At 51.1% G+C, this 17,471-nt stretch overlaps 1 protein-coding gene across 1 annotated transcript; it reads left to right on the forward strand.

Annotated features, from left to right (window-relative positions):
* The first annotated feature begins 319 nt into the window (after positions 1-319).
* Positions 320-2,504, forward strand: LOC119337199 (40S ribosomal protein S27). The gene is made up of 4 exons (XM_037609319.1): positions 320-449; positions 547-648; positions 1,451-1,479; positions 2,113-2,504. Exons 1-4 carry the CDS (start codon positions 447-449, stop codon positions 2,237-2,239), a joined length of 261 nt encoding a protein of 86 aa, XP_037465216.1. The 5' UTR covers positions 320-446; the 3' UTR covers positions 2,240-2,504.
* Positions 2,505-17,471: the final 14,967 nt, after the last annotated feature.

The following is a 17,471-nucleotide window of genomic DNA, read 5'->3' on the forward strand; positions in this document are numbered from 1 at the left end:
GAACTGACCACTGCATGTCGTGCTACGTAGTGCCAACTCATTTATAACATACACGCACATGTCTCTTATGGATTGATTCCTTTATTCACATCAAAAAATAAAAAAATAAGATGAGAGTTAATGCACCACGCCTAAGTGTTTAGGGATTATTTGGAGAGAGTACGTTTATTTTTAAGGCGATGGAGGGAGTACGTTGCTTCGCACTGATGGCGGTGGCCAGCGCCGTTGGTTGACACTCTGCCGTACCGGCCCGGCCCATAGGCCGAACATAGGAGGACAAGGCCCATTTGATCGATCGGACGGCCGAGATCCCCTCACCCTCGGCTATAAACGCTGCCTCAACCCTAACCTATTCCAGTTTCTCCTTCCCCTCGCAGCCGCCGCCTCCTCGGATCGTCCCTGCCGGAGAGACGCCAGAGAGCGCGAGCAAACCCTAACCTCCGACGATGGTGCGCCGCCCTACCCATCTCCATGCCTTCCCTTGCCTGGTTCTTCTTTGGATTTGGATTCACGGTTCGTGATTCGTGTGTGGTGGTGGTGGTGCAGGTGCTGCAGAACGACATCGACCTCCTCAACCCGCCGGCGGAGCTCGAGAAGCTCAAGCACAAGAAGAAGCGCCTCGTCCAGTCCCCCAACTCCTTCTTCATGGTAAATGAAACCCCCTTCCCCGTAAAATCTCCTCCTTTTCGGCACCATTCTCAGCGGTGTTTGTTTAGGTTGCTCCGTAATTAGATGACGCCGGTATCAGATCCCATCCTATTCAAACGCGATTCCGCTGGATGCGCGCCGTAATTTTTCATCCGATTTGGAATTTTGCTTCGGTAGGCTGTTGGTGTAGCTGAGTAATGGTGCCTGTTACCACGGGTTTGTGGTAGATTACGTGGCTGATCCTGATTATATTTGATTCATGCGTTGTTAGTACTATCAAATATATATACAGTTTGTCTAATTCACATCTAGATGTTTTTTAAGGATGTCACATCTAAGCTCCCACAAATATATAATGCAGCAACGAGAAACAAAAAAAACTAGGACAAAAAAAGTAGACCACAAACAGAGTGGAAATCAGCGTAGATGTGAGTGTGTCCTAGACAGACCCACATATATATATCCCCTTGCATATATGTCAACCTGTATTGCCACATGTTCTAGGTATACGAAAATCTCTATGCTAGTACCAATTTGTGAGTGAACACTACAGTGCTGTTCTGGTCTGAGTTGTTCTCTGGATCTATCGGATCATATCTCCTAGTGGACATTCCTGTGTAACTTAGTGCCGCCATGTTCTGACTATCTTGTCTATATCACAGCACTAGTGGTTAAAATATGGCTTTAATAGGTTGTGTGCATTTGTCATGTATAAGTTTGGCATTTATGTTTTTCTGTTTGGATTATAGTGGTTAAAATGTGGCTGCAATAGAATCTAATGTCTATGTGTTAACTTCTGCAGGACGTCAAGTGCCAGGGCTGCTTCAACATGTAATTTTTCTAAACCTTTTCTCTTCATTGCAAGTAAATAGTTGACTAGGTTCATTTGCTACTGATTAGCCTTAGATGTTCGTTTGATTACAAGACATTATCATGCTTTAAAACGTTCTTGCTATTTTTGTAGGTAAACTGTTAATGTGAGTTGGCTGCCAAGTGCATATTCATAGTTTATTTTACTGCTTTGTGTTTTCTACTTTAGTACTTCTTTCTGTGACCGCATATGATTTATAGGTTAATATTAAAAAGGATGGAAGATGCATTTTTGTGTGTTATGCATTGAGCTTCATGAAGATACTGCAGTACACCCTAGTTGCATTTACTTGCCTTGTAACACGCTAGTTCAAACACAATCCTTGTAAATCACTGTGTTCCTAATGCTGTAATTGTTCCACAATTGTCTTTAATCAGCAGCCTCCTATGCTATTTTAAGTTTTTTTTCAAGTACCTTACTATGCAATACATTAATACACAACATATCAATCATTTCTCATCTCATTTGGATCATTGAGTCTACTTGCCGTGATTTCCTTTTTTCCTTTTATGTTTGTTGATTGTAATTTACTTTAACATGCCTTCCTTTTATTTTATGATTCGTTGCTGAATCACTCTCTTCTGTGATTGCAGCACTACTGTGTTCAGCCACTCCCAGACTGTCGTGGTGTGCCCGGGCTGCCAAACAGTGCTCTGCCAGCCAACGGGTGGCAAGGCCAGGCTAACCGAGGGTTGCTCCTTCCGCCGCAAGGGCGACTAAACCTCTGAAGGAAGCCAAGACGTTGTTGAACTTTGAGTTATTCCAGGGTGTTAGTCTGAAGATTTTGCAATGTCGGCAAATTGAACCCATCTTTGGTAATATGATATCTAGCTTGAGTATTATTATGATGACCACTGTACTATGTTCCGTTTGGGTTGTGAGATCAGACTAGTAGTACCTGCCTGGCAATATGGTTGTCTTTGATGAATTGTTATTCCTTCTGATGTTGCTTGCTGTCTCTGGTATATGACTCTTGAGATGTTTATTGCTTGCATTTGCTGTTGCTGGTTGTTACATTATTTGTTGCCCACTTCTCTCCCCTCTCTACGATGGTAGTGCACCTAATGCCTCCCCAGGCTGCCTTGCTGCCGCTCGCCGTCTTCTTGTTGATGAATAATCGATCTTAGGGCATCTACAATGCCTTTGTAGTCCACCATCCAACAGTATGCTCTTCTGTGGTCATAGATACCGTATGCCTGGAAGTTCTGCTGGTATTTGAATGAAATTGAACAAACTGGATCAATTTCATGCATACTGGACCTAATTTGCAGACCGTACTCATTGTCCGTCCTTGGACATGGATACTTGAGTTGCCCCAAACTTTAGCTTTCATTTTGAATTAAAATGGAACAAACCAGATGAATTGCACGCAAAGAGAAAGGATTCCTAATTCATGTGACATTACATTAAAAGCCATGCCCGCTCTAGTCGCCGGCCGCCTACTGCTCGTGGGCCGTGGCAAAGCCATTGGGCTTCCTTTGCCGCCACAAGTTTGGCTGCGAACACTCTGCCTCGGTGCCCGCCCCTCTTGCCCCTGTTTTTTTTTTTTGACATCAAACAACTTTATCCCTCAAATAATAGCGAGATCGTTTACAATTTGATGAGAAATAAAGTACAGACAATCACCGTCCCAAACCATAGAAGATTTAGAGCTAAGGGAACTCTTTGCTATGCTATCAGCAACAAGATTTGCCTTTCTAAAACAATGAACCACATCAACATTAGAGAAATCAGCCCTAGCTGCTTACCCTCCATATAGATAGCAACATCGTGTCCCTGATAGTCTTCCTGATTGATGATCTCGACTGCATTGTAGCTATCTAATTCGACAATAAGGGATGTACATCCAATGTTCATTGCGAGAACAAGGCCATTACGGATCGCGGTCGCTTCAGTAGAATCAGCAGATGTTACATGCAGTATGAACCAGGACGCTGCCGCGATGAATTCCCCTCTATCATCTCTAGCTATTGCTCCTGTAGCCCTTGTCATATTCTCTGCACAGAAGGCTGCATCAACATTGATCTTTACCCTTCCGCTAGTTGGCTTTTTCCACATATGATCACGCTTTCGGACGGGCTGGTTTGGGGTTGCTGCACGCACAAAATTTGTGGCCAATACTTTGATCGAAATAGCAGTACGATCCGGCGTTCTTATGCTCCCCCTTTAACAAACTGCCCGCGTTGCCACCAAATATACCAACTGCCCACTGCTATGAGCTCCCACAGAGGTAGTTCTCCTACCCTTGACTTGTGCCTCAAAAGCACGTCCATTGTGATTGCACCAGACCGGTCCTCGGCTACAGCTCGTTCTATTTCTTCTCTTACCCCAAGGTGACTCCAAATGTCCATGGCTCTACGACATGTGAACAAGCAATGCTGGGAATCCTCCATACCAACTCGACAAATTGGGCATTGCGCTGTCGTTGGTACGTGTATCCCCGCCAATGTCCCCAAGCATGGTAGCACCCCCTGAGAACTTTCCAAGTAAAATGCTTGATCTTTCCAGGGACCCGCAGCCTCCACATATTTTTTCCATATATCATACATGAACTGGCTGCCCTGACCATCAGACCTATTCCATCGATTCCTATATTGGTGATTAAACTCCACATGATATGCTGATATGATAGAGAACGAGCCAGATTTTGTGTGGTGCCATGCTATGAAATCATCCAATATCTCCACCCGAAGTTGGATTTGCAAAATCCTGTGAACATCCACCAGGTTGAAGACTGACCTCAGAAGTTCTCATCCCACTCTCCTGAATGTGGGTCAACCAATTCTTCTACCTTTCCTTGACTCACTCGTTGGGATCCAAGGATCTTCCCAAATGTTTATATCTGTGCCCTTTCCAACCCGCCAAATGCAACCTCTCTTAAAGGTTTGTATGCCCACCACGATACTTTGCAAGGTAAACGAGGAACCCTTCTTTAGTCCTGCACTTAGTATGTTGTCGTCCGGGTAATATTTTGCACTAAGGACCTGTGCACACAAAGAAGCCGGATTCTGGAGCAGTCGTCAACACTGTTTTGCTAAAAGAGCAAGATTAAAACTGTGTAGGTCTCTAAACCCCAAGCCTCCCTTATCCTTTAGTATGCACAACTTTCACCATGCAAACCAATGCATTTTCTTCTTCTCTTCATTATCTCCCCACCAAAATCCTGCAATCTCATCAGTTATATCCTTACAAATCCCCTTACGTAATTTAAAAACAGACATAGCATATGTGGGTATTGCTTGAGCCACCGCTTTCATCAATATTTCTTTTCCTTGCATAGACATAACCTTCTCCTTCCATCCCTTTATCCGCTGGCAGACTCTATATACGAGATGCTGAAAGCAATCACTTTTATCGACCCCAGCCATAGAAGGTAGGCCTAGATATTTATCAGATAGTGCTTCTGTCAATATATCAAGTGTATTGCAAATCTCTTCTCTAGCATGAACCCTTGTATTAGGGCTGAAAAAATGTTGGATTTCACCGTACTTACCAATTGCCGAGAGCTGCGACAATACATATCCAACACTCTTTTCAAGGTGTTTGAATTCTGAGCATTGTCTTTCAAGAGAATTAATGAGTCATCTGCAAAAAGAACATGGAAAATAGATGGTGCATTTCTACAAACACGAACTCCTTCTAAGCCCCCCACTTCCTCTTCATGAGCCAGCAAACAAGACAGACCTTCATAGCACAAGAGGAATAAATACGGCGACAGAGGGTCGCCCTGCCTTAAGCCTCTGGTAGGTAAAATTTCATCCGTCTCACATCCATTAAACCTTACTCGTATGTGACTGAAGAGACACACTCCATTATCATATCCACCCAAAGTGGATGGAAGCCAAGTTTTAGCATAACTTGCTTTAGAAATCCCCATTCGACACGATCATAGGCTTTGAGCATGTCCAACTTTACTGCACAATTTCCATTGGAACAATGTGTCTTCTTTTTAATAGCATGAAAACACTCATACGCCACCAACACGTTATCTGTTATTAACCTGCCCGGGACAAAAGCACTTTGTGTTGGCGGGATGATGTCAGGTAGGATTCTCTTAAGCCTATTAGCTAGCATTTTTTATATGATCTTACAGAGCACATTGCATAAGCTAATGGGCCTGTATTGAGTAATCACCTCTGGGCAATCCACCTTTGGGATCAGAACAATATTAGTTTGGTTCCAACCTTTAGGGATCTGTTAGTTCATCCCCAAGGATATGCCAGAACCTTTTATAGAACACTGCATGCAACCAGTCGGGGCCAGGAGCTTTCATGTCCCTGATCTAAAAAAGTGCCCTACGTACATCCTCCCCTGAGAAAGGTGCAACCAACTGTCGGTTTATCTCAGCTGTAACCCTTGGCTTCACAGCTTGAAGGAGTTCCTGGTCACATTCAACATTGTCAGATTTAAACAAGCTCCCGAACTAACCACAAATCAATGGATTGAGATTATCATTCCCCTCCACCCATCCATTCGTTATTACTTTTCAGTCTTCTTTATCATATTTCTTCTACACCTATCCGAAGCAAACTGATTAAAGTAGTTGGTGTTTCTATATCCTCGGCACAGCCATGTAACCCTTCCATGTTGTGCCAAAAAAATCACTTCTTGGTCAAGCAAGTTTTTGATGAGGACTAGAAGATCTTTCTGTTTGATTCGGCTTTGCTCCGTGTATTCCTCCCTCATCATAGCTTCAAGCTCTTTCTGGGCCTTTTTTAATCTGTTTCGAGGCCCTTTAAGCACTCGAGTGTCCCATTCATGAAGATCATTATGAACAACAGCAACCTTCTCTTTGATCGAAGGGCCAAGGCCCCAGTGAGATGCTTTCTGCCAGGCTGTTCTTACGATCTCTTCAACAGTTTCCTCTTCCAACCACCTCGCTTCGAATCGTTGTTTGTACGCTGGTTTCTTGGCAGAAACATCAACGAGGTATCCAGTATCCAAAAGGATGGGTCGGTGATCCGACTTTCCCATCTCCAAATTACACAATCATGCAAGGGGATGCATAGTCATCCACCCTGCATTTGTCACAGCCCGGTCCAGCCTCTCCTTGAACCCCCTCGAAACCAAGTAAATTTGTCTCCCGTATACCCCATATCTTCCAACGTGCAGTCCGCCAGGGCATCCTGGAAGGCCTTGATTCGAGCATGTTGGCGAGGTGGGCCTCCCTCCTTTTCTGAAAATAGCAAAATTTCATTGAAATCTACCAACAAGACCCAAGGCAGCCTTGAGTGAGCATGTAGATCGCGGATATAACGGTAAGTACGATCCTTACTGTCCCAGCTCACCTCCCCATATATGTCGGTCATCCTCCATATATTCCCATTTGCTTCATGGACCGTGACATCAATACCATCCAAAGTGGTAGTCTGGGAGTAGATCCTAACCTCCTTCTTCCAGACTAATAGCAACCCACCTTTCCTTCCATCCGGAGTAGCCGCAACAATTCTTTTATCCATTCCTAATTTTCTCATCAACTCTTCTGCCTTTGCATCACCCAAATGTGTTTCACACAGGAAAAACACATCCGGTTTGTGTCGCCTCTGGATTTCCAGAAGTGAGCGTACTATCGGGGCTCCGAGGAGGCCCCGACAATTCCAACTAATGATTTTCATTGCGTCTGGCAATCACCCTCAAGGGATGTGTCGGAGTAAATGACCACGGGTAGCCTAGCCGGCTCCCCCTGTCTCTTCAAAAACATCGGGCCGACTGCGCCCTCAAACATCCAAGACGAAGGGTCACCTTCCTATGGCCGGCCGATCCCCTGGCTGGCTGCCTGAAGGCGGAAAGGCACCGCCAGCTTCCTCGAAGTGGGCCGACTCCTAGCAGGCGGCCGCCAGAGTGGCCACCCTCTAGCAGGCGGCCCGCATCATGCGCCCTCAAAGTCTGCACCCACATAACGGCAACGAGATGGGGCGTGGCTACAGTGGAGCCTGCCACCCCCGAATCCCGAAGCGGGCGTGGCCACAGTGCGCCGTACCGGGCGACCATCCCTCGTCCGACGCGACACTGTTGCCACGTTGACCATGACATCACCCATGCCAGAGCGACCATGCCCCCACGATAGGGTGTCGGTACGGCGCACAGGCGGCGGCCCCCTCTTGCCAGTGAGCCCCTATAAGGTGGCTTGACCAGTCCAGTCGGCCCGAGGCTAAGCCGGCTCCTAGCAACCGGCCAACCCTTGCCCTGGAAGTTTGTGCACCATTAAGCAGATGAGACGGGGTAAGGCTACAGTGAACGTCTTCCAAGCGGCGGCACTGTAGCCATGCTTGCCCCGACAAAGCCATCGTCATCAAGGGCGAGGCTACAATAATGAGCCGCCGACAGGGCCCACAGGTGGTGGGCCCAGCATGTCGGCCAAGAGGCCAGCAGTCGGCGGGACCCACCAGCCGGCGGGCCCTAGTGACCGGCGAAGAAGCCGGCGACCATAGACGCTGACGGCACCCACATCCAACGGGATTACCATTGTACCGTTGGGGTAGGCCTGTATGAACCCCCAGGGCACCCATGCAAAGGGTTGATCCATTAGAAACATACACACCACATAGGGAGAAGGGGAGAGCTAGCCTTGCCCTTCTTCTTCCTCTAGCAAACAGCTCAAGGAGCCTCTTGTATCTACTTACTAATCTAGTGATCATGCGGAGACCCCCTAGAGCAGGACTAGGGGTGTTATCTCTTCGGAGAGCCCCAAACCTGGGTAAGATTCGCCGGCGTGCATGTCTTCGCCTCATCCCGTTTCCAGGCACCGGCGATATCTTACTGGCTCCCACTATGATTAGCCATCCTTTGGCATATGTCGCACCTACCACCCGACATTTGGCGCGCACCATGGGGCCAGGTGCACCGTCGTTCGAAGACCTGCTCTAGACGGGAACCTTGTTCCTTCCTAGCGAGCGTAGCCAGCCCGTCACGCAAGATGGCGCTTGCCCCGACGTGCTGCATGGCGTCAACGCCGCCTGTGCAGCGAGCTGCCTCGCCGATCTTCTCGGTGAGGTTCATCTCCCCGAAGAGCACGCACCAGATGCCTGTGCAACCAGCTCCGAGAGCTACCTCATCAACCTCCTTAGCAAGCTCGACATCGCCAACGAGCCCACCTCCGACTTGGAGTCGATCGGCTCCACCGACCTGATGCTTGTCGACTCTGACACGGCATCCCTCGACGCCTTCCCCACCAACGTGGTGGTGATCGACGACCCTCTTCCTCGCACCGACAGCGGCGGCAGCACCGTCACCGAGGTACTGGTCATTAGCCATGGCGCCGCCTCCGGCGAGAACTCCCACGACGCTCTGCAGACAGCGCTGCACGACTTGTCCGCGCCCATTCCGGCGGACGTCGACGCCGAGACGCTGGAGGCTCGCCTCCTTGCCCTCATCAAGAACGGCAAGAAGATAGCCACTATGAGACGCCTCACCGAAGCCGATCAACGTGAGGTTGATCGTGCCGCCTTTGTCACGCCGGCTGCTGGAGGGCCTAGCCGGCTTGGCGCTATCAAGAAGCGCGGCGCAGCCATCGCCAGCATGGTGGGGGCCGACTGCCCGGTCTACGCCACGCCGCTCGAGAACCTGCATGCCGCCCAGGCGGCGGCAGATGAGCTGGAAGGTTTAGACAGAGACGAGTTGCGCTGCATGATGAGATGCGTCCAGCAGCTCATCGACGCGGCCGCAGAATGGCAAGAAGATGGCGGCCGTGCCGAGAGTCCTCCCCCTCGCCGAGAGCATGGCGCGACCTCCCGGACACTGACTGCAGGCGGCGCCCGCGAGCGAAACAATAAGGAGCCGGCTGCTAGTCGCAGTCGGGCGCGCTTGACCATCGAGCGTGACGAAGAAGTCCGCCCTCGAGCCATGGAGCGGCGAGGCGACAACCCGCCTCCTCCTCCGGCCCGTAGTCGGTGATATCCTTCTCCGCCGCCTGTCGGGCATCCAACGCTCGGCGACCAGCTGGGCCGCCGTGAAGGAGTCGGCGAGAATGATGCCCGCCACCTGATCGACCGCCTAGCTCGATCCTTGGCACTAGAAGGAAGATAATGTCGGCCCGCCTTGTTTTGGCCCCCGCATCCGCGACGAGCCCTTTCCTAAGGGGTTCTCGCTCCCGAGAGACACGCCCAAGTACAACGGCTCGGTGAAGCCGGAAGACTGGCTGATAGACTACTCCACTGTAGTCAGCATCGCAAACGGCAACAGGCGCGTTGCCGTGAAGTACGTCCCCCTCATGATTCAGGGCACGACACGCACCTGGCTGAACAACCTCAAGCCCTATAACATCAACAGCTGGCTGGATTTCATGGAGGTCTTCAAGCGCAACTTCACCAGCACGTACAAGCGGTCACCCATGCCCCACCAACTTTCCTTGTGCTTCCAAGGCCCGACCGAGTCCAGCCGCGACTACCCGACGCGTTGGGCCGAGCTCCGCAACTCCTGCGAAGGGGTGCACAAGGTGCAAGCCATAGAATACTTCACCGCCGGGTGCCGAGAAGGCACCCTCCTAAAGCACCGGCTTCTCTGCGACGAGCCGGCCACACTCGACGAGCTGCTGATCATAGCAGACAAGTACGCCACTGCCGACTCCTTGATGAAGTCGGAGCTCCAGGTGGACGCCTCTGGAAAGGTGCTCCCTCCGGCTCCCAAGACACCAGCTGGCGACGCCAGTCGGCGCCCGCATCAGAACAACAACAAACGCAAGGCCCCGATATCGGCTTCCACCAGCCGGCAAGTGGCAGCAGTTGAAGACCAGCAGCCAGAAGAGCAACCCATACCCAAGCATCAGAAAGGCGGTAGGCCGGCTTGGCAGCCTGCATTCTCCTACGAGCAAACCCTTGATGCCCCCTACAAGTTCCATAGCGGCGCGAAGCCGTCCAACCACACAACTCGGAAGTGCCACTGGCTAACCCGAATCTCCAAGGGCGAAGGACTGCTGCCTCCTCCGCCTGCTGGCCCGCCGCCTCCGGCTCCTCAACAACCGGCCGCCCGCCCATCAGTCGGAGCTATTCAAGATGAGTTCCCTGACGAGCATGCAGCCTATGTCGTCTTTACAAGCCAAGCTGACGACAGGCGCAGCCGGTGCTGGCAGCACCAAGAGGTCAATGCTATCGCCACCAAAGATCCAGAGTTCATGCATTGGTCCAAAAGGCCCATTAGTTGGAGCCGAGTTGATCACCCAGAGGTGATGCCTTCTCCGGGTTCTTACGCCTTGGTGTCGGATGCCACCTTTGCAACCGAGAGACGGGATGTTCATTTCTCCCGGGTTCTGATTGATGGCGGAAGCAGCATCAATATCCTGTACCGTGATACCATGGAGAAGTTGAGCATCAAGGCAAAGCAGCTATTACCCAGCCGAACTGTCTTCCATGGCATTGTGCCTGGACTCTCATGCTCACCAATCGGCAAGATCAGGATTGATGTTCTCTTCGGAGACAAATATCACTTCCGCCGCGAAGCAGTCTGGTTTGAAGTAGTGGATCTCAAGAGCCCTTACCATGCCTTACTTGGTCGACCTGCTCTGGCCAAGTTCATGGCTGTGCCCCACTATGCCTACCTCAAGATGAAGATGCCGAGCTCCAAGGGCATCATCACCATAGTCGGAGACTACAAGAAGTCTTCCGACTGCGCTGTAGCCAGCAGTCGGCTGGCCGAGTCCCTCATGATTGCTGCTGAGAGAAAGATCCTTGATCGGGTTGTGGCCATGGCCGGCAAGCAGCTGGACCTGTCGCCCGACCCCAAGTAGTTGGAAGCTCAGGGCTCTTTCCAGCCGACCAAGGAAACAAATAAGATACCTCTGGACCGCATCCGGAGAGGTTTGATGTTATAGGAGCGAACCTGGACAACAAATAGGAAAGCGAGCTCATCGATTTCCTCCGTGAGAATCGGGATATCTTCGCATGGTCCCCCAAGGACATGCCGAGTGTTCCGACGGATTTCGCCGAGCACAAGCTACATGTCTGAGCAGATGCAAAACCAGTCAAACAGCCCCTCCGCCGAATGTTGGAGGAGAAGAGAAGAATTGTTGGTGAAGATATAGCCCGACTTCTGGCAGCCGGCTTCATTATGGAGGTGTTCTTACCAGAGTGGATTGCCAACCCAGTCCTTGTACTGAAGAAGAACAAGAAATGGCGCATGTGTATAGATTATACCAGCCTCAACAAAGCTTGCCCCAAAGATCCGTTTGCTTTGCCCCGGATTGATCAAGTGATAGACTCCACAGCCGGATGCGAGCTATTGAGTTTCTTGGATGCCTACTCAGGTTACCATCAGATCAAGTTGGATCCAGCCGACCGCCTGAAGACCGGCTTCATCACACTATTCGGAGCTTTCTGCTACCTGACTATGATATTCGGCCTAAGAAATGCCGGTGCCACTTTTCAGCGTTGCATGCAGAAATGCCTCCTCAAGCAACTCGGCAGAAATGCCCATGTCTATGTAGATGATATTGTGGTGAAGACGGACAAGCGCGGCACCCTGCTGGAAGATCTCAAAGAAACATTTGACAACTTGCGCCGCTTTCAGATCAAGCTCAACCCAGAAAAATGTGTGTTTGGGGTACCAGCCGGCCAACTCCTTGGTTTCCTGGTCTCTGAACGCGACATTGAGTGCAACCCGGTGAAGATCAAGGCCATAGAGAGGATGGAGATTCCCACCCGGCTGTGAGACGTCCAGAAGTTCACCGGATGTCTGGCTTCCCTTAACCGCTTCATCAGTCGGCTAGGGGAGAAGGATCTTCCCCTGTATCAACTCATGAAGAAAACCACTCACTTTGAGTGGAATGACCAGGCGGGTGAAGCCTTTCATCAGTTAAAGAAGATGCTGGTCACGCCGCCCATCCTGGCGGCTCCGACTGAAAAAGAGCATGTGCTCCTTTACATTGCCGCAACTAGCCGGGTGGTCAGTGTCGTGGATCTAAGTCTGACAGTAGAGTGGGGGTAGGTATGGAGAGGCAAGGTCCTAGCTATGGAGAGGTTGTAAACACAAGAGATGTACGAGTTCAGGCCCTTCTCGGAGGAAGTAAAAGCCCTACGTCTCGGAGCCCGGAGGCGGTCGAGTGGATTATGTGTATATGGATTACAAGGTGCCGAACCCCTCTACCTGTGGATGTGGGTGGCTTATATAGAGTGCGCCAGGACCCCAGCCAGCCCACGTAATGAAGGGTTTAAGGTACATTAAGTCTGGGGCGTTACTGGTAACGCCCCACATAAAGTGTCTTTACTATCATAAAGTCTATTTAATTACAGGCCGTTGCAGTGCCGAGTGTCTCTTGGCCTTCTGGTGGTCGAGTGAGTCTTCGTGGTCGAGTCCTCCAAGTCAGTCGAGTGAGTCCCTCGTAGGTCGACTGGAAGGTGATCTCTTCTACGGGTGTCTTTGGGCAGGGTACTTAGATCAGGTCTGTGACCCTACCCTAGGTACATGACTCCATCATTAGCCCCCGAATGGATTGAGGCTTGAGTGATGAAGGAGTTGATGCTGTTTCCGATTAGCCTTCGCATACTGGTCGTGCGTTGTTTTGAACCAAAAAAATCTCTTTGTTGAAAGTGAGCAACTTTTCTTCAGTCGACTCGATCCATTCTTTTCCTTTGTCGAGTGATCCTTTGGGCTTCGCCGATTTCCGAGCGACGGATCGCAGGAAATCCCGCATTTGGCAGACCGATCTGCCGTTCGCGGATTCCGCGGGATGCGAAATTTGGGGAAGCGCGCGAAGCGGGGCGGACCGCGGTGTTCGGACGGGACAGGGCATAGATGCCTTGATCCCCGCGCCGCTTTTTTCGCCACGTATCGCGTCCGCGTAACTGTTCAGGATATGATTAGATCGACCGGGCCCACCTGTCATCCACTCGGAAGGGATCTTATAAATGCGCCCGGCGAGGGTTTTTTGAACAGTGCCTCAGCATTCTCTCTCTGCTCCCTTCGTCTCCGCCCAACGCGCTCGCTCTCGCCTCCGCACAACTTCCCCTCGCGCGTCCCGCCGGCAGCCATGGTCAAGGAGAAGACGGCGGCGTTGGAACGCGCGAAGAAGGCGTCGGCGACGGAGAAGGCGAAGGGGAGATCCACCAGTCGTGGCGGGTCTTCGTCTAGATCTCGCCTGCCGAAAGGCTGGGTCCAGGGAGATTGGATCCAGTCGACCATCACGGAGAAGGATCTCCTCGACATGGCCAACGAGGGCCTGATCCCTCATGGAGCTGCGAGGCTTCCGGGGAAAGAGTGGCAGCCCCAGCCAGAAGAGGGTGAGTGCGTGCTTCTGGCTACCCATGTCGACCGCGGATTTTCTTTGCCGCCGAGCATTTTCTTTCGTGGTTTCTTGAACTTCTTTGGAGCGCAACTCCACCACTTCACCCCGAATTCTATCGCCTATCTTGCCGCGTTTGTGTCCATGTGTGAGAGTTTCCTGGGTTGTCGACCACATTGGGGTTTGTTCAAGCACATATTCACTTGTCGCTCTCAGACCGTGAAGAAGGCGAGCCCAGGCGACGAAAAAACCCGAGTTGTCCAAATGTGTGGGGGTCTGGGGATCCAGGTGAGGAACAAGAGCACCTTCCCAGCCATGACATTTCCCGAGTCAGTCAGAGGCTGGCAGTCGACCTGGTTCTACTGCCAGGATCAGTCGACGCCGGGGCAGTCGAGTGGACTCCCTCAGTTCACCATGGGCCGAGTGAACAAGCCCTCCTCTCTGAAGGTGATTCCGGAGGAGAAAGCTGACGTGAAGATGCTGATGGAGCGTGTAGTTCAGTTGGTTCGGGAGGGAGTGACGGGTATGGATCTCCTGGAGGTTTTCCTTAGGCGTCGTATCCAGCCTCTTCAGTTCCGGAGCCATTGCATGTGGTTGTACTGCGGGACTGAGGATGTGACTCGGGTCAATCCAGAAACAGTCGACGATGCCACTCTGGAAAGGTGGATGGCCGCCGTTACTGGGAACAAGGATAACCCTCGCGGAGCCAGAAGGATTCCTCCACTGGACTGCCACAGTGATCCAAACAAGGTATGTCCGCTCCACTTCCCATTGTATTCTCGTCACATTTATTTCTATTTTCTCTGCCGATCGGTCGACTGATCTTTGTATTGATGTCTATCAGGCCCTCACTGAGCTGTACTCGATGCCCAACGGAGCACAGGCTCCGACTGAAGAGGGAGAAGCGAGCGGGGGCGAGAGCCAGGAGGAGGAGTGGGACTCGGACGCCGCTGAGGATGATGATGATGATGACGATAATGACGATGATGATGATGATGGTGAGGACGAGGAAGAGGAGGAGGAGGAGGAGGTCGCACCACCGCGCTCGGGAAGGCGGTCGAAACTTGTCCATGACCCTGCGACTGAATGTGGCAAGGGGGTTGCGACTGTTACACAGTCGACCAAGCGTCCTCGGACCACCTCTCCGGCGCCGACTGAAAAGGCATCGAAGCAGCCCAGGGCGGCCCCCGTCAAAGCCGACCAAGCACCTGCCGAAGATGAAGGTGTCCATCCCCACCATATCAGGGTAATCATGTTGCTTAAGTCTTCTTGTTTTGTGTGAACTTTATCTCTGGTTGGCGCTGGAGTTAGTCGACTGACTCTTTGGAGTTGTAGTGCTGCTACTTCTGAGACCTCAGCCCGGGCTGACGATCATGAGATGGAGGACGCAGCAACCTCAAAACCTGGTACTATACTCTTAACCCCGTTTCGAGTCGACTGACTCATGATCTCTAATTCTAATTCTTTTCTGTAGCTCCATCCAATGTTGTTATCACTCTCCCTGATGATGATGAAGATGAGGAACCGCTGAAGCACAGAATGAGAAGGAAAGCGTCTGCCAGCAGGGTGTCCCAGGATGTGACGGTGCCTGAGACTCTGGTCGCGGAGGAGGAGAACACCACTCGACACACTGTGTCCTTCGCAGATCCACTGACGAGTGCTCTGCAGCCCTCCCTCTTCAAGACGCACCACGTCCCAGAGGACCAAGCTGGCGCCGCGAAGGAGGCTATACGCCAGGCAGGGATCATGATGGAGCAGTTGAAGACCATCCGGGATGCGAGCCAGGCAGCTTACGACGCCAGTTCCGCCCTTCAAAGCAATGTTCAGGTCAGTCGACCACCGCTTGTTTTCTTTCCAGAATTTATAGTAATCACCCACTGGGTGTGTCGATTTAAACTCCGTGTTAGCGGGGGCACGCTGAGTGCACCCGCTGGGTGTAGTCCCCAAGGCTAGGGTCGACTGCTGGCGGTCGGCCTTAGGCTTTATAATTTCAGTCTTTCCGTCATTCGACTATGGCGAATGGATTTCGCAAACCGGTGGGGGCACGCTGAGTGCACCCACTGGGTGTAGTCCCCGAGACTGTGGTCGACTGCTTGCAGTCGATTACAGTCTTAAAGAATACATCTCTCTCTTTTTTTTTGAGGTCGACTGGTCGATTCTGTCTCCAATAGGATTAGTGGGGGCACACTGAGTGCACCCACTGGGTGTAGTCCCCAAGGCTAAGGTCGACTGCTGGCAGTCGGCCTTAGGCTTTATAAGTTGAGTCTTTCCGTCATTCGACTATGGCGAATGGATTTTGCAAACCGGTGGGGGCACGCTGAGTGCACCCACTGGGTGTAGTCCCCGAGACTACGGTCGAATGCTTGGATTCGGCTGTAGTCTTAGAAACGCGTGATTTTTCCTTTTCCACTCGGAAGTGAATTATCTTTGACATTTAGTCGATTGGTTCTTCGCAGAACTCCTGTGACCTTGCGGCTCGCTACACTGAACTGGAAAACAAGCACATTCAGCTCGAGCTGAATTTGAAGCTGGTTCAGGAGAATCTGACGAAGGCAAAGGAGGAGACCGAAGGTATGTTTGGTGAGGCCTCGACGACTGCTTTTTCCCTTCATTTGTTTCAAAATCTGATCTTGCTGTAACTTGCAGGTAAGGTGAGGGAGGCCCAAAGGAAAAAAGACCTTGAACTAGCTGAGAAGATCAAGCTTGTTGACGAGAAGTTAGCTTCAGTCACAAAGCTTGAGCAAGAAAATGCTACTCTGAAAGCTGTTCTTGGGAAGAAAAATGATCTGGAGGTTTTCCTGAGTGGTCTTGCCAAGAAGCTGTTTCTTATGCTTGAAGGTAAACCTTCAACAATCATTTTCAACTGTGGTTTTTTTCATTCGACCATTGCCTTGACTCGGTGATCGTCCTTGCAGAATTTTGTCAAAACTTTGAAGAAGAGACTAGCCGGCTGGAACCAAACCTTGACCCCGTCAATTCTCCGGTGAACGACGAAGTTGCCATGAATGTTTTCCGACTGGAGTCCCGTGTTGCAGCTGCCGTGGACTATCTTGCAAGGCTGAAGGTCGCCACATCTCGCATCGACTCAACGCTCTGGTCCGGGGAGACACTCCAAAACGACCTCGAGTCGCTGATGGCTCGTTTGAACGCTGTCCTTGGTCGAGTGCAGGAGTGGAAAAAGTCCTCGGCTCGGTGTGGTGCAGATGTTGCTCTGTGTCTGGCCCGAGTCCACTGCAAAGATGCGCGAGAAGACAAGCTGGCTGCCCTCCGGGTGGCCAACACCAAGAAACACGACTTCAGGTCCTTTATGGAAACTTTCCTTGCTACTGCCACTCGGATCGCAGATGGAATTGATCTTGATGAGTTTGTTGCACCTTCCAGCCCTCCACAGGAGGGGTAAAAAACTTCTTCTAAGCTCGACGCTTTAAATTTGCCTCGGTATGCCGAGTGGAGTTGTAACCGATAAACCTTAACAGGCTTAGCGCCTGAGCACTTTCGGTTCCTTTAGGTATCGATCTGAACTTGAATTTGGTGTTTGAATATGATTGCTTTTGGCTCGAAATGTCTTTTGCAGGTTCAAAGCAAGACGCTCACTGCAGTCGACTTATTCCTTAATCCACTTAGGCGAGCGCTGGGCTGCAGCTAAGCCTCCCGAGTGAGAGATTTGCTCGTCACTCGGTAGGATTTTGATAACTTAGGCGAGTACTTGGACTGCAGCTAAGCCCCCGAGTGAGAGGTTTG

Source organism: Triticum dicoccoides, chromosome 7B (assembly GCF_002162155.2).
Source record: "Triticum dicoccoides isolate Atlit2015 ecotype Zavitan chromosome 7B, WEW_v2.0, whole genome shotgun sequence".
NCBI classification, from domain to species: Eukaryota; Viridiplantae; Streptophyta; class Magnoliopsida; order Poales; family Poaceae; genus Triticum; species Triticum dicoccoides.